At 42.7% G+C, this 18,172-nt stretch overlaps 1 protein-coding gene across 1 annotated transcript in view; it reads right to left on the bottom strand.

Moving 5' to 3' along the window:
• Nucleotides 1-18,172, bottom strand: part of gucy1a2 (guanylate cyclase 1, soluble, alpha 2) — a 269,867-nt gene that overhangs the window by 158,322 nt on the left and 93,373 nt on the right. Inside the window, exon 4 of the mRNA XM_034169417.1 lies at nucleotides 16,338-17,248. Coding sequence (XP_034025308.1) covers nucleotides 16,338-17,248 — 911 coding nt within the window. The remainder of the gene's footprint in view (nucleotides 1-16,337; nucleotides 17,249-18,172) is intronic.

The raw sequence follows: 18,172 nt of genomic DNA, 5'->3' as shown, positions 1-18,172 counted from the left end.
CTGGTGGAATAATTTGGATAACCTTGAAGCCAAATGTCCTGAAGGTCTGGGCACTGAGCTACCACATCTGTTACAAGATTGAGGCAGATCTGTAAGCAACGGAGAAAGAAGAAACTGATCCTGTGAGTCATCTGGTGTATTTCTGTTGGTCTTTGAGCACATTATATTTTCACCATTGTTTTTTTTCTGTCAGTTACTCCTCTTGCGTTGCACTGCTTTGTTTCTCACTCACTCACCCTCTTGACTCTCTTCTCTCTTCTTTGCTTCACCAGACCACAGCCCCTTCAAGATTTTTCACTAACACCTGCGTCTTGTTACACTGATTACATCACTTGTTATTTAAGCCCCTCGCTTCCTTCACTCCGGTGCTAGTTCATTGAAATCTAGTTATCCACGTTCCAGGCTTTGTTTCTTGATCTGTTGCCTCTCTGTATTTTTGACCTCCCTTTGCATTTTTGGATTTCGTCTTTGTCTAGCCCTTGTATTTTGTCACGCTGTGTTTTGATCTCTGCTCGCCTGGACCACACCTCAGCCTCTCAATTGTTTGCACCTCTGCCTCTCTGCCTGCTAAACTGTGTACTGAATCCCTGCTACGTCTTAAGATAAGGCCTTTTATTATTCCAACTTCTGTGTTCTGGAGTCCTGCATTTGTGTCCAGCCACATTGCACCAGCAGCCCGACAGATTATGAGTTCTCTTTATTTACTATTAGATGTCTGCAACATTCAATGGTACCTTTGGGGACATTAACCCCAAAGGCACCGACCTCGAGAATAGACATTAACCCCAAAGGTGAGAATTCGTACTTCCGCAACTGGCAGCTCAGTGACAACACACTCAGGCTGTATACTGTTCTATTTTATTTTATTTTATTTTTTAGCACTGTTGTTGTGCGTTACCTGTGCTGCTCCACAGCCTGTCTAGTGGATTTTTATTTTATTTTAGCACTGTTGTCGTGCGTTACCTGTGCTGCTCCACAGCCTGTCTAGTGTCAGATTCCCTGTTTGGGAATCCGCTAGCTTAGCGTAGCTACTAGCTCTTAGCCGTTTTAGCATGGCGGCTTCTCCTGTCTCTCCCGTACTTTTCTGCTCTGGGTGTGAAATGTTTAGTTATTCCTCGGCCTCTTTTAGCAGTAACGGTACTTGTAATAAGTGCAGCTTATTCGTAGCTTTGGAGGCCAGGCTGGGCGAATTGGAGGCTCGGCTCCGCACCGTGGAAAATTCTACAGCTAGCCAGGCCCCTGTAGTCGGTGCGGACCAAGGTAGCTTAGCCGCCGTTAGTTCCCCCCTGGCAGACCCCGTGCAGTCGGGAAGGCAGGCTGACTGGGTGACTGTGAGGAGGAAGCGTAGCCCTAAACAGAAGCCCCGTGTACACCGTCAACCCGTTCACATCTCTAACCGTTTTTCCCCACTCGACGATACACTCGCCGAGGATCAAACTCTGGTTATTGGCGACTCTGTTTTGAGAAATGTGAAGTTAGCGACACCAGCAACCATTATCAATTGTCTTCCGGGGGCCAGAGCAGGCGACATCGAAGGACATTTGAAATTGCTGGCTAAGGCTAAGCGTAAATTTGGTAAGATTGTAATTCACGTCGGCAGTAATGACACTCGGTTACGCCAATCGGAGGTCACTAAAATTAACATTGAATCGGTGTGTAACTTTGCAAAAACAATGTCGGACTCTGTTGTTTTCTCTGGGCCCCTCCCCAATCAGACCGGGAGTGACATGTTTAGCCGCATGTTCTCCTTGAATTGCTGGCTGTCTGAGTGGTGTCCAAAAAATGAGGTGGGCTTCATTGATAATTGGCAAAGCTTCTGGGGAAAACCTGGTCTTGTTAGGAGAGACGGCATCCATCCCACTTTAGAGGGAGCAGCTCTCATTTCTAGAAATCTGGCCAATTTTTTGGGATCCTCCAAACTGTGACTGTCTAGCGTTGGGACCAGGAGGCAGAGCTGTGGTCTTATACACCTCTCTGCAGCTTCTCTCCCCCTGCCATCCCCCTATTACCCCATCCCCGTAGAGACGGTGCCTGCTCCCAGACCACCAATAACTAGCAAAAATCTATTTAAGCATAAAAATTCAAAAAGAAAAAATAATATAGCACCTTCAATTGCACCACAGACTAAAACAGTTAAATGTGGTCTATTAAACATTAGGTCTCTTTCTTCTAAGTCCCTGTTGGTAAATGATATAATAATTGATCAACGTATTGATTTATTCTGCCTAACAGAAACTTGGTTACAGCAGGATGAATATGTTAGTTTAAATGAGTCAACACCCCCGAGTCACACTAACTGTCAGAATGCTCGTAGCACGGGCCGGGGCGGAGGATTAGCAGCAATCTTCCATTCCAGCTTATTAATTAATCAAAAACCTAGACAGAGCTTTAATTCATTTGAAAGCTTGTCTCTTAGTCTTGTCCATCCAAATTGGAAGTCCCAAAAACCAGTTTTATTTGTTATTATCTATCGTCCACCTGGTCGTTACTGTGAGTTTCTCTGTGAATTTTCAGACCTTTTGTCTGACTTAGTGCTTAGCTCAGATAAGATAATTATAGTGGGCGATTTTAACATCCACACAGATGCTGAGAATGACAGCCTCAACACTGCATTTAATCTATTATTAGACTCTATCGGCTTTGCTCAAAAAGTAAATGAGTCCACCCACCACTTTAATCATATTTTAGATCTTGTTCTGACTTATGGTATGGAAATAGAAGACTTAACAGTATTCCCTGAAAACTCCCTTTTGTCTGATCATTTTTTAATAACATTTACATTTACCCTGATGGACTACCCTGCAGTGGGGAATAAGTTTCATTACACTAGAAGTCTTTCAGAAAGCGCTGTAACTAGGTTTAAGGATATGATTCCTTCTTTATGTTCTCTAATGTCATATACCAACACAGAGCAGAGTAGCTACCTAAACTCTGTAAGTGAGATAGAGTATCTTGTCAATAGTTTTACATCCTCATTGAAGACAACTTTGGATGCTGTAGCTCCTCTGAAAAAGAGAGCTTTAAATCAGAAGTGTCTGACTCCGTGGTATAACTCACAAACTCGTAGCTTAAAGCTGATAACCCGTAAGTTGGAGGGGAAATGGCGTCTCACTAATTTAGAAGATCTTCACTTAGCCTGGAAAAAGAGTTTGTTGCTCTATAAGAAAGCCCTTCGTGAAGCTAGGACATCTTTCTACTCATCACTAATTGAAGAAAATAAGAACAACCCCAGGTTTCTTTTCAGCACTGTAGCCAGGCTGACAAAGAGTCAGAGCTCTATTGAGCTGAGTATTCCATTAACTTTAACTAGTAATGACTTCATGACTTTCTTTGCTAACAAAATTTTGACTATTAGAGAACAAATTACTCATAACCATCCCAAAGATGTATCGTTATCTTTGGCTGCTTTCAGTGATGCCGGTATTTGGTTAGATTCTTTCTCTCCGATTGTTCTGTCTGAGTTATTTTCATTAGTTACTTCATCCAAACCATCAACATGCTTATTAGACCCCATTCCTGCCAGGCTGCTCAAGGAAGTCCTACCATTATTTAATGCTTCAATCTTAAATATGATCAATCTATCTTTGTTAGTTGGTTATGTACCACAGGCCTTTAAGGTGGCAGTAATTAAACCATTACTTAAAAAGCCATCACTTGACCCAGCTATCTTAGCTAATTATAGGCCAATCTCCAACCTTCCTTTTCTCTCAAAGATTCTTGAGAGGGTAGTTGTAAAACAGCTAACTGATCACCTGCAGAGGAATGGTCTATTTGAAGAGTTTCAGTCAGGTTTTAGAATTCATCATAGTACAGAAACAGCATTAGTGAAGGTTACAAATGATCTTCTTATGGCTTCGGACAGTGGACTTATCTCTGTGCTTGTTCTGTTGGACCTCAGTGCTGCTTTTGATACTGTTGACCATAAAATTTTATTACAGAGATTAGAGCATGTCATAGGTATTAAAGGCATTGCGCTGCGGTGGTTTGAATCATATTTGTCTAATAGATTACAGTTTGTTCATGTAAATGGGGAATCTTCTTCACAGACTAAAGTTAATTATGGAGTTCCACAAGGTTCTGTGCTAGGACCAATTTTATTCACTTTATACATGCTTCCCTTGGGCAGTATTATTAGACGGTATTGCTTAAATTTTCATTGTTACGCAGATGATACCCAGCTTTATCTATCCATGAAGCCAGAGGATATGCACCAATTAGCTAAACTGCAGGATTGTCTTACAGACATAAAGACATGGATGACCTCTAATTTCCTGCTTTTAAACTCAGATAAAACTGAAGTTATTGTACTTGGCCCCACAAATCTTAGAAGCATGGTGTCTAACCAGATCGTTACTCTGGATGGCATTTCCCTGATCTCCAGTAATACTGTGAGAAATCTTGGAGTTATTTTTGATCAGGATATGTCATTCAAAGCGCATATTAAACAAATATGTAGGACTGCCTTTTTGCATTTACGCAATATCTCTAAAATCAGAAAGGTCTTGTCTCAGAGTGATGCTGAAAAACTAATTCATGCATTTATTTCCTCTAGGCTGGACTATTGTAATTCATTATTATCAGGTTGTCCTAAAAGTTCCCTAAAAAGCCTTCAGTTGGTTCAGAATGCTGCAGCTAGAGTACTGACGGGGACTAGCAGGAGAGAGCATATCTCACCCGTGTTGGCCTCCCTTCATTGGCTTCCTGTTAATGCTAGAATAGAATTTAAAATTCTTCTTCTTACTTATAAGGTTTTGAATAATCAGGTCCCATCTTATCTTAGGGACCTCGTAGTACCATATTACCCCATTAGAGCGCTTCGCTCTCAGACTGCGGGCTTACTTGTAGTTCCTAGGGTTTGTAAGAGTAGAATGGGAGGCAGAGCCTTCAGCTTTCAGGCTCCTCTCCTGTGGAACCAGCTCCCAATTCAGATCAGGGAGACAGATACCCTCTCTACTTTTAAGATTAGGCTTAAAACTTTCCTTTTCGCTAAGGCTTATAGTTAGGGCTGGATCGGGTGACCCTGGACCATCCCTTGGTTATGTTGCTTTAGACGTAGACTGTGTTTCATAATTATTGTATGGCCTTGCCTTGCAATGTGGAGCGCCTTGGGGCAACTGTTTGTTGTGATTTGGCGCTATACAAGAAAAAAGTTGATTGATTGATTGATTGAAATCAGCTGTTTTTTATTGTCTCTAACTTGCTTCTAACAGCCATCTGACAGCTATCATTGCCTCAAACATTGAAATTTATATCAAATCAAATCAAATCAACTTTATTTATAAAGCACTTTAAAAAAAAAACAGCTGCAGCTGAAACAAAGTGCTGTACACAAGGGGGCATAAAAGGCAACAAACCACAAAGTACAAATAAAAAACAAGCCAAAAAAAAATTAAAAAATAAAACAAGTAAAAACAGTTAAAACAACCAAAACAGATCAAGAATCTCATTCTGGGTTAAAAGCCAGTACATAAAAGTGGGTTTTAAGATTAGTTTTAAAACAGAAAATGAAGAGGCTTGCCTGATGTGGAGTGGTAAATCGTTCCACATCTTTGGAGCCACAACAGAAAAAGCTTGGTCCCCTCTGAGCATACGCTTGCACCTCAGCAACCTCCAGGAGGAGCTGATCAGCTGACCGGAGGTGGCAAGCAGGCGCGTAAAGATGAAGCAGCTCAGAGAGGTAGGGTGGGGTGAGGCCATTTAAAGATTTAAAAACAAATAAAAGAATCTTAAAATGAATTCTAAAATGCACAGGCAGCCAGTGGAGGGAGGCCAGGATAGATGTAATGTGCTCCCTCTTACGTGCACAGTTAGCAGACGGGCGGCAGCATTCTGAACTAGCTGGAGACGTGCAAGGGAGGACTGGCTGATTCCGTAATAAAGAGCATTACAGTAATCCAGCCGAGAGGTAATAAAAGCATGGATTGCTGTTTCAAAGTGCTGCTGTGCAAGAAAAGGCTTAACCTTAGCAAGCTGCCTTAAGTGAAAGAAACTCGATCTGACTACTGCACTGATTTGGTGGTCCAGTTTAAAATCATTGTCCATCTTAAAAACCCAAGTTTGTGACAATAGATTTCAAAAAGGCTGACAAAGGCCCCAGATCGACAGGTGATGAAGAACAGGAACTGCTAGGGCCAAAAACAATCACCTCCGTTTTCTTTTCATTAAAATTAAGACAATTCAGTGCCATCCAGGCTTTAACATCCTCAAGACAGGACAAAAGGGGCTGAAGAGAAGAGGCATCATTTTTCTTTAGGGGGACATATAGCTGGCTGTCATCAGCATAGCAATGGAAGCTGATGCCATGCTTTCTGAGAATGGACCCCAAGTGAAGCAAATACAGTGAGAAGAGTAGGGGTCCAAGAATTGAACCCTGTGGGACCTCGTATAAAAGTGAAGAGGACTCACAAACCCCAAGGCCAACGCACATAGTCCTACCAGTTAAGTAGGACCTGAACCAGTCCAGGACACTACCACCAATGCCCACAAGCTACTGCAAACGATTTATCAGTGTGTTGTGGTCAATTGTATCAAAAGCAGCAGTCAGGTCAAGCAGAACAAGAATGACATGGTTGCCGCTATCATTTGCCATTAAAATGTCATTAAAAACCTTTAAAAGGGCAGTTTCTGTGCTATGCAACATTTTAAAACCAGACTGAAAAACCTCTGAAATGTTATGGTCATCAAGGTAAGTTAAAAGTTGTGCATAGACAATTTTCTCCAGGATCTTGGAGGCAAATGTCAACTTGGAGATAGGCCTGAAGTTTGATAGTTCAGTGTTGTCGAGGCCAGGCTTCTTCAACAAAGGCTGAACGACTGCGTGTTTAAAAATAAACAGGGACAACACCGGAGGATAGGCTGCTGTTTATAAAGGTCAGAACAGACTGCCCTAAGGTGGGAAAAAGTTCATTAAAAAAGCGGGGGGGGGGGGGGGGGTAGAGGCAGAGGGGTCAAAGGTGGGTGGAGAATTGAGAGCTCTTGCAGAAGCAAACTTGTCAATAAAAAAATGTAGAAAACTGTTACATAAGTCAGTGGATGTTTCCAGACATACAGGCTGTGGTACATTCAGGACAGAGTCAATTGTTCTGAACAATACACGGGGGTTCTTGTAGTTTTCCGTTACAATGTGTGACAAATAAGCCCCGGTCACAACCCACCGTGCGTTTTTTTTTTCGCCGTACGTTTTCTGCGGATGCCACGGCCACTACGTTTTTGTGAAAACGTACGGAGGCAGTAGCAAGAGTAGGGAGGGAGTACGTTCAACGCACGTCTCTAGGAGTGTAATGATAAAGAGAGTTGACAATAAAGCAGTGTGTGTGTGTATGGGGTCGCTTTTCTTTTTTATGAGCGGGACTGGAGCGGCAGGTGTTTTTCGGCGTCGGCGATGCGTGAGCATGTCCAGCCTGCAGCGGTCAGTTGTACGAGTGTTTACCTGCCTCAAAAAGTTACAGCTAGTTAACAGACTGAAGCTGTGGAGTGTGCGTTGCTGACGTTTGGAGTCCAAGTTCAAGTGAGAAGCTGCGTTGTGCATGCAAGTCTGTCGGCCTCCATAGTATGTGGTGAGTGCCGTAATCCGTACTGCCTACGTATGGATTTGGTTAATTCAATAGTACCTGAATGAAAATGTGCTGCTTTGAATCCGTACTGAGGCAGTACTCACAACGTGCGTCATCTGTACTGCTGGTGAATCCGCAGCCTGACCGCAGCGAAAGTTCTGCATGCACTAAAACCTCTATGGCGTGTCTGCGTGTGTCTGTGTGCTCCTAAATTCGTACTGAGGCAGTACTTACGACGTACGGATCTCCAAATTTAGCCCACGTTTTTGCAAGTAGACTGCACGCACATGCAAGTACGGTGGGTTGTGACCACGGCTATACTCTCTTTTGGACTCTTTGACAGTGCTTTGATAGTAGCCCCAATGGTTCTTTAAAATTAGAAATGAAACCTGCAGCTTGTCCTTCCACCTGCGTTCAGCTCTGTGACATTCCAGTCTGGCAGCACAGGTTCTCTCATTAAGCCAGGGTTCAGATCTAGACTTAGACCGCCTGGGTTTTAGAGGAGCCACAAAGTCCATTATAGAAAGGCAGGAGGAGTTAAACCGACAACACAGCTCCTCCGTATAAGCCGCGGGTGAAACGGGGAGCACACAGGCAGCAGAGAAGGCAGCAGAAAAACGTTCGGCAGTGAGGGGGTCAATAGCCTGATGGAGTCTGACAGATGCGCAGCACTTCTCAGGTACACAAGAGAGTTCAACACTAAAAAAGACTGGTGCATGATCAGAAAAAACAAAGTCACCGATTTCTAAGTTTGACACAAGCAGACCATGGGGAAAAAAACAAGTCTAATGTATGTCCATGTTGGTGTGTGGGGCCAGACACCCACTGCTTCAAATTAAAAGAGTCCACTAAGTTTAAAAAATCCTCCACCATGGGCTTGTCAGGGCAGCAGACATGGATATTAAAATCGCCAACAAGAAGAAGACGATCATAGTCGGGCAACAGTCCTGCAAGGAAGTTTGAATAATCATTTATAAAGTCCTTGTTGTATTTTGGAGGCTGCCCAGATGACAGACCTTGAGCATATACCGGAGGGATATCACCAGGTACACTATGGATTCTGTTTAAACTAGCCCAAGGCTGTGAGAAACAGCATACTGGATAGTAGAGAAGGTTGAAACCAGGGTCCCTTGGGGGTCCTTATGTGTTACAAGGGTGCAGGCAAACGGGGCATCCTCACTAAGTTGAAAAGGAACATAGTTACTGGAACGCAAACCTAGGTAATCTAGAGAGATACCGCCTCAGACACTGCTCGACATTATAATTGCCCTGGTGGCCTTATGTGGCCCAGAAAGCATACTGGATGTATTTCATAAGTGTTTGCACCAAGCTATCTGAAGACATATCAATTTTTCATGCTTTGGGCAGGTTATTATCAAATGGATTCATATCTGGAGTTGCCCAAGGGATATCACCGGGCACCTTCTTGATTCTTGTTTACCTATCCCAAGGCTATAAGAAACAGCAGAGAAAAAACTTTATCCAGCAAAACCAGGTTCACCCCCACAGCTCCCGGTCTATTAGGAATGTGGGGCGGGGGGACGGGGACGCGCGCGGGGGGGGGGGGAATGGAAGAACAACAATAAAAGCCAGTTTTGCATATTTATGTGACATGATCTCTGGATGCAGCAAACACTACAAACATCCTGCACCAAAACAAATTGCCTACAATTCTCTGCAAATACAATCTTATATTACATTTATTTGAGCATGATGGTTTGACAGCTTTGCATGTATACAAGGTGACTATGTGTGTTTGACTCTACAGTGGCCTTATTTCCCCGCAGGGATCAAAGACATTTTCATCCTACTTTATCTGGTGCGTTCACAGACTTAGCCCCCAGCTAGATGGGATGAAGCACAACACAAGACGTAAGAGAAGAAACACAAAGAACAAATGTCATGCAAACAGAACTCTTCAAATCTTTCAACAGCTGTGAGAAATTTTCAACTAATGGCTGAGAGCTGCCTCAAAATCAGTGACAGCTATGGTTTTAAAGTGTCTGCACTCTCAGGAAAAAGCAGAACAGATCTGCAACTTTTGTAGTACAAAATATTAATGCAGAACACTATTTTATATGAGTATATTAAAGTAACATATGTATTTATTACAGTTTATTCATTACTATTTGTTTTTGCCGCGTGTGTGTGAATGTGAAGCATTATTTTAAAGCACTTTGAGAATCTGATTTAAAATGTAAAAATGCAATAGAAATGCAGTTTACCATTTATACCCAAATAACTGAATCTTAATAACCCCCAACTTCCCAATTACCCAAAATGTACTGTTAAACAACTGTACAAATATTGCACCCACTTGTGAAATACACCTTGCAGTGCAATCACCCCAGGGTAGTACCATCTCAACTCAGCAACCAATGATAGCAGCCCTGCACCACCTTTGGGGGTCCTTATGTGTTACAAGGGTGCAGGCACATGGGGCAGCCTCACTAAGTTGAAAAGGCACATAGTTACTGGAAAGCAAACCTAGGTAATCTAGAGAGATACCGCCTCAGACACTGCTCGACATTATAATTGGCCTGGTGGCCTTATGCGGCCCAGAAAGCATCCTGGCTTGTGGTCTGTCCAAGCTGTCAACAATACCTTCCCTGCAGTCACTGGAATGTTCCCCAGAGTCAGTCCAGAGACAGACTTTGACTATCTGATTTAGATGGAAGATTGCAATAAAAACGTAGCCCATTTACAATTCATGCCCACAAAACCTGTCTTAATAACTCCCAAGTGCCCAAATGTACTGTTAAACAATTGTACAAATATTGTGCCAATTTTACTTACATGTATTAACACCCGCAATACAGAATTGCAATCCCAGTGGTGAATGTGTGCATCCATGCATATGTTGCTTTATTATGTACATGATAACTTCAACAAAAATATCTCATTGTCATCAAATTTGAACTGGACATTGTAACTGAGTGTACAATACATCCAGAAAGTATTCACAGAACTTCACTTTATCCACATTTTGTATGGTACAGCCCTATTCCAAAATGGATGATGGATCATTTTTTTTCCTCAAAATTCTACACACAATACCCCATAATGTCAGGGTTGTTTTGTTTTTTTTGTTTGTTTTTGTTTTTGTTTTGTTTTTTTGTTTGTTTGTTTTTTTGTTTGTTTGTTTGTTTTAGATTTTTGCAAATTTATTAAAAATAAAAAAGCTAGGAAATCACATGTACATACCACAGCTTTTGCCATGAAGCTCAAAATTGAGCTCAGGTGCATCCTGCTTCCACTGATCATCCTTGAGATCCTTGAGATAAATTCAGATGATTGGACATGATTTGGAACACAGTGCATGTCAGAGCACAAACAAAGGATGAAGTCAAAGGAATTGTCTGCAGAGCTCTGAGACAGGATTGTCTCGAGGCACAAATCTGGGGAAGGGTACAGAAACATTTCTGCTGCTTGGAAGGTCCCAATCAGCACAGTGGCCTCCATCATCCATAGGACTCTCAGACCATGAGAAAAACAAAATTCTCTGGTCTGATGAGACAAAGATTGAACTCTTTAGTGTGAATGCCAAGTGTCATGTTTGGAAAAAAAAACAGGCACCATCCCTACAGTGAAGCATGGTGGTGGCAGCATCATGTTATGGGGATGTTTTTCAGTAGCAGGAACTGGGAGACTAGTCAGAAGTGAGGGAAAGATGAATGCACCAGTGTATTTAACCTTTATTTAACCAGGTTAGTCCCATAGATCTAGTTTGCAGGGGAGACCTGGATACAGTTTCCAATTCACCTAACCCGTATGTCTTTAAATGTGGGAGGAAAAGGAGCACCTGGAAGAAACCCACGCAAGCACAGGAAGAACATGCAAACTCCACACAGATAGGCCACAGGTAGGAATCGAACACATGACCTTCATGCTGTGAGGCAACAGTGCTAACCACTAAGCCACTGTACAGAGACATCCTGGAAGACAACCTGCTCCAGAGCACTCTTGACCTGAGAATGAGGCAACGGTTCATCTTTCAGCAGTACACTGACCGTAAGCACACAGCCAAGATATCAAAGGAGTGGCTTCATGACAACTCTGTGAATGTCCTTGAGTGGCCCAGCCAGAGCCCAGACCTGAATTTGATTGAACATCTCTGCAATTACATTACATTTGGCAGCAATTACAGCCTGCTAATGAGGTCAGTGCCATTATTGAGGTATTACCTAGATTTACAGAATTTGATAATATCTTCCTAGGCGTGTTGACAAAACTCATAACGTCTACAAAAAGCACAACCTGCTTATTTGATCCTATACCAACAAAATCGTTTAAGGACCTGTGGCCCACTCTTGGGCCGACTATGCTGGAAATTATTAATCTCTCATTAACTTCTGGATCTGTTCCTAAATGTTTCAAATCTACAGTGATTAGCCCATTACTTAAGAAATCTAATCTTGACCATAGTGTATTGAAAAATTATAGGTCGATATCACATCTATCATTTTGCTCTAAAATTCTGGAAAAAGTGGTTTCACGGCAGCTCATGGACTGTCTTACTGAGAATAATCTCTTTGAGCTACTGCAGTCTGCTTTTAGAAAATATCGTTCCACAGAGACGGCTCTCACTAAAGTGGTGAATGATCTTCTGCTTGCAATGGATTCGGACACCACTAAGGTTCTGGTGCTGTAAGATCTCAGTGCTGCATTTGATATCGTGGATCATCATATTCTACTCGATAGGCTGGAGAATCATTTTGGGATAACTGGGAGTGCCCTTGCATGGTTGATGTCATACTTGACCAGTCATTCTCACTGTGTTTTGTACAATAACACAACCTCTAACCTTAGTGACATGAAATTTGGGGTTCCACAGGTGTCCATCTTAGGCCCCCTGCTTTTCTCCCTTTATATATCACCTTAGTATTTCTTTTGTCTTTCTTGTTTCTTAATGCTGACAAATTACACTGTATTTGTTGTCCTTCTGATGCCTGATTCTGTTTTTTTCTTTTCTCTCTGTTTGAAGTGCGGCTCCATCCAGAGGTGGGTGTGGTATCTGTTCCGGAAACTCTCCTGTCCTGTGCACCAGCAACATTTCCTGTATATTCATCTTGTGAATTGTTTTGTAATTTGTGTTGGTAGCATGGCCCAAGCAGAGGGCCACCCCTTTGAGTCTGGTCTGCTTGAGGTTTCTTCTGTATCCATTTCTATTATTGACTGACTGATCTCCACAGGCTGTCAGTGACAACACCAAACACCCTGCTGTGAAATGAAACAGAGAGACTGATCATTTCACCTGCAGTTCAGCATGTGTGAGTTAGTGAGGCGTGTCCTCTAAGCTTAACTCACACTCATAAAATTAGATTTAGGGGAGAAAATTTGTGCTGAAAAGTCACATTTCCAAAGACGTAGCATAAAAGTGTAAAAAAAAAAGTCCTTTCCAGGGAGTTTTTTCTTACCACTGTTGCCTGTGTGCTTGCTCTGGGGTTTGGTAAGGTTAGACCTTACTTGTGTGAATCGCCTTGAGGCAACTTTGTTGTGATTTAAATTGAATACTTTTTATGCTTCTGGTGCCATGTGGGTTTGTCAGTTATGTTTTAATAAGTTATGATATTTTACCATTTTAGATTTCTTTTTTTATCCTTTGCACATAGCCTTCACTGACTCCCTAAAGAATGTCCTTTTCAGACCAATAAATCCAATTCATGCAATTCAATTTATTTCATTTATATAGTGCCAAATCACAACAAAGTTGCCTCAAGGCGCTTCATACAAGTAAGGTCTAGCCTTACCAACCCCTAGAGCAAACACACAGGCGACAGTGGTAAGGAAACTCCACATTTTCTCCCCTAAATCTAATTTTATTAGTGTGAGTTAAGCTTAGAGGACACGTCTCACTAACTCACACATGCTGAACTGCAGTTGAACTGATCAGTCTGTCTGTTTCATTTCACATCAGGGTGTTTTGTGTTGTCACTGACAGCCTGTGGAGATCAGTCAGTCAATAATAGAAATGGATACAGCATACCACTGAGAATGATTGTTTCTGGCAAACTGGAACCCAAGTCAAAGCTGACTCACAGTATTGTCCTATTCTCAATGTGTCAAGGAGTGATGCTTTCCAAGAGACATTATTTGATGACCCACCCTGCTAATAACCCCAACAATCAGAAATGGATTTTATATTTCAAATATAACCCAAAGCTAAAATACCCGTGTGATTATCCGAGAAATTGCGGAAGAGGTGGACATCAGCACTTTTTCGGCACATTCCAATGTGACAGAACATTTTGCCATGAAAAGTGTGGCAGCGAAATTCATCGGCACAAAGCTGATGGTGCAGCAACAGCGCCTCCATGATGAAGCCTCACAGGACATGTTGTAACATGCCCTGACATGTCCAGCTTGTCCACAATTTCTCGGATAGTCACACGACTGAAAAGCCTCCAAAAGCCATCTGAATCTTCCGAATGGTTGACGAGCTGGGCATGTCACAACATGTCCTGTGAGACTTCATCACGGAGGTGCTGTTGCTGCGCCATCAGCTTTGTGCCGATGAATTTCGCCACCACTCTTTTAATGGCAAAATCTTCTGTCACAGTGGAATGTGCCAAAAAAAGTGCTGATGTCCACCTCTTCCGCAATTTCACGGATAATCACACGACGGTCCCATATCATCACAGAGTTCACTTTGGAAATGATCCGGTCGTTTCAGCGTGTTGATGCCGATCGGAGCGCGGCGCGCTCTCCACCGTTGTGCGGCCATCTTTAAACCAGTTGTGCCGCTCCTTAATCTGTGTGATGCCCAGAGGATCGTCACCGAAAGCCGTCTGAATAATCCGAATGGTTTCCACCTGGCTGTCGCCCAGTTTCTGGCAAAATTTGATGCAGTCGCGCTGCTCCAGTCATTCTGCCATTTCCTTGCAAAGAAAAAACGACAAGAGACTACACCCATCGTCACACAAAGGCTGCTTACAAGCAAATGACGGAACCGACAGGCGTGAAAAAAATTCTGCATGCGCACGAAGGTTCAAGGTTGGCTCATGCAAGCACACGTGATTCAAATCAATCAGGTTTTTGAAAAAATAAAAAGGTCGGATACTTTTCTAACAGACCTCGTATGCTGAACACAGACCGATGGACGGATGGACAGATGGACGGACAGATGGACGGACAGGGGCAAAATCTTCGCAATACACGATGGCCATGTTTTGCCCACGGGTAAAAATAATTTCATTTCCGGATTTGGATGTATGGCAGCAATAATTGTTTGGGATACTGTAAAATGTCGGATTTGCGCAGTGGTGGCACAGTTCCGTTTGGAGAAGCTAACTTTTTGTTTGCAGATCAGCTTTTTAGCTAACTTTGAAAAGCATTAGCAAACCAGTTAGCTTCTATGAAATTTAGTTCCCTTAACTCAGTTAACATTTTTAAATCATGTTTACAAGGCAGAAAACCTTTGTAAACCCTAAAACCATACATATTTCCTCCTGTTGGAGTTTACATGCTAATCCAGTAAGTGAAATTGACACGTTGCGCAAAGGCAACAAGCGTCACCTTGAGGAAATTAAATTATTAAAATTATTTTACATTTGTATTTCTTAATATTTCTTATTTGTTTAATACTTTCTTGGCTGTGAATATAATGTATGTTGAATGGAAACTACTGTTTAATTTCATTTGTTCGTTGAATTGTTGATGTAGATCTTGATCACCATCTGATCTTGGTATGCTAAAGGTTTTTGGGAACGTCTATGTTTACGCTAAAATATATCACAGTTTCCATTCTTTAGGTCTATTTTTCAAGGTTTTAGAAAAAAAAAAAAAAAAAACAAGCCAAATCTAAATGCATAAAATAAAGTGATAGCTTTTATATTTTACAGTTATATGCCTCAGTTCCACATCGTGAATGTGTAAGTAGGTACAGCCCTTTAACCGTTTGCTACTATGGCAGTCTCGGTTCTGCTTGTTTATTTTTTCTGGTCCAGAATTTGACTCTAGTGTATTGAAAAAACTATCCAGTGGATTCACATTTTTAAATATCGGAACATCTTGAGTGCACAGTTTCATCCAAGATTTGTGGGGAAAACATCTTGGTTTGCTCTGCATATTGTTCTTTGTGTGGAATGTGTAGTATGAGCTCTTGATTCCAAGCACCTTATCCTTCCCAGATCAGTTGCTGTACAAGGAGCATCACAAAAACAACCTGTATGACCCACTTTCCTTCTTTTCAGACCAGTTAATTTGGGTGAGTCAAAAAACGTGAAGCTTGTGTTCTTGCCATTGCTCTTGTCTTTACCGGATAAATCGGAGTGCATTGTGGGAAAACTGCTGGGCATCTACAGAAGGGCAAAGCCACTGGATAGTTTTGATGTTGATTTTGGAGAGACTGTGCATTGTGTGCCAGGAAGCGAGCTCTGAAAAGCTGATAATGATTGCAAAAGCTAACAAGCTTGCTCCTTCATTTCAGTAACTAATAATTTAGTGACTGTAACATATTGTCAATATTACCTACTTTTTGTCATGGCAAGAGACAAACTTGCTGGCTCTTGTTTAGCCTCCATAGTGTTCTGTGAGCTTATTCCACAAAAATGGATGATGTAAAACAGGTTAAACAGCCCACCCTGGCTGCTGTGGTCTCTGTATTGAAATGCATTTGTCTATGTTGACCATTAGATGGCGTGTCACGTATTTTAAGAGACAGTCCATATGCTACATGGAACCAAGGTGTTTATGGATTAGCAGGTTATGGAAGCTCACTTTCAGGCAAGCTGTGCCCACCACTGGACTGGAGCCACAGCTTTGTAGTAGGACATGTGTATTTACCTTCTCCTTTGCACCAGCCTGTGCAGAGTCCGGCCTGGTCCGGATTGTAAATGGAGATGCAAGCCTCAACAGGATGCCTTGAAATGAAGGCTCCATCCTGGGTGAGATGATCTCAAAGCAGTCCTTAAATGAGAGACCCCGATGAGACTCAATGCGAGCCTGCTTCCTCAAGCCTTCTCCAAGCTGCAGAAGCTCCATGCGAGGCCCTAGGACAAGGTGGAATGGGAAGGCGCGACAAAATGTGGCCAGCCCAATGCACAGGTCACTGGGGTTTGTGGAGAGTGAAAGAGGAGCTCGAGTGGAGCTCACTGAAGAGGCATTGGAGAGAGAAGAAAGAGAAGAAGGAGATATCTCTTGGATTTGGAACGACAGGCAAACTGTGGGAGCAGATGTTGGGAAAGAAGACGGAGGTGAAGGTGAAGAGGACGGGGAAGTAGCTGGGGATGCAGTCGGAGTGGGAGTTGAGGAGTCATCGTCTGTGTGTTCGGTATCGTCACTGGGAAATAACGGAGTCAGAGGTGGCACCTCTTCCACCTCAACTTCTGAACGAAAAATCTGCCTGGCAACAGCTGTGATTAGTCCCGGCATGACCAATCCAACAACAGGAGCTGGGTTGAAGCAATGAAGAAGCAACACCGTCCCTCTTCCATCTCTTTCTCCCACCTCTCCCGCTTTGTCTAACTTCCGTTTCCCTGTCTCCTGTTCATGGGGATCCTTGCACTGAAAGGAAGGACTTTCAGAAGAGGCGCGACGTCCGGTAGAGGTGCGAATGTGCTCCAAAATGGCATCAAAGCCATTGAAGAAGTCCTGGAGATTGCTGCCCACAGCCCGGAGGACACGCACGTTTTCTTCAAAGCAGACGTTAAAGAACTCCTCTCCAAAGTGTTCCCGCAGCTCACAGAATGGTACTCCTGTGAGGAAGAGAGAGACAAAACACACATCACAAACTCAGTGACACAAAACTGAACTTTTTAAATGAGTCACTCTGCCTATGAGTGGACACGTTTACATCAAGGGCTCAAACCGGAATAGAGTCATTCCGAATGGTGAATCCACATGTATTATTTCATGACTGTAAAAAAGATCAGAGTGATACATGTTTATAATATGTACGTGTGTGTGTGTGCGTGCGTGCACGTGCTCTTTATTTCCACCCCTTTCTAAAACTGAAATCAAACTTGTGGATGGAAGTCAGGACTGCTAGTCTAGAGACATTACAAAGCAACTCTTTGTTCTGTTGTTTCTGATCATTGAATCCATCACATATTTTTCATTCTTTTAATACCTCCAACAATATTTATGGAGTCTGTTTGTCAAGTCTGGGAGCATATGCATAAGCCACTTGGCACCACATCTACCACGCAACGGAACGGCCTGAACCCCGAGTAGCAACCACCTACATTCTTGAAAATAGCCATCTATCCGCCTCAGCTAAGTGAAACATGGGTGTCCCCTTATATCTTTTCCAGTTGCTGGGGTCCTCAACAGTGAGATACCCGTGTGCTGGATCATGCACAAACACACCACGTGGCCAAAATGTTGGAGCTGATGTTGTCTCAAAATTCAACTGATGTTCCTCATTTGAGTCTCTCTAAGTCGCTGATCCACTGACAGCAGTAGCAGATAGCCGAGAATTCTCCGATGAGACTGAATGCCAAAGACATTTAATCCTCACCTTAGGTGACTGGTTAGGGTTCAAGTCTCACAACCATACAGTAAGACAGGAAGCACCAGGATCTTCTATCCCACACTGTCCTTTGACCTACACATTAGAGAACTCATGAGGACTGCTTTCTTCCACCTCTGTAATATTGCCTGGATTAGTCCTGGCATAT

The sequence above is a fragment of the Thalassophryne amazonica genome, chromosome 4, assembly GCF_902500255.1.
Source record: "Thalassophryne amazonica chromosome 4, fThaAma1.1, whole genome shotgun sequence".
Lineage (NCBI taxonomy): Eukaryota > Metazoa > Chordata > Actinopteri > Batrachoidiformes > Batrachoididae > Thalassophryne > Thalassophryne amazonica.
Note: the sequence above shows the minus strand (reverse complement) of the source record. Positions and strands in the feature narration are given on the sequence as shown.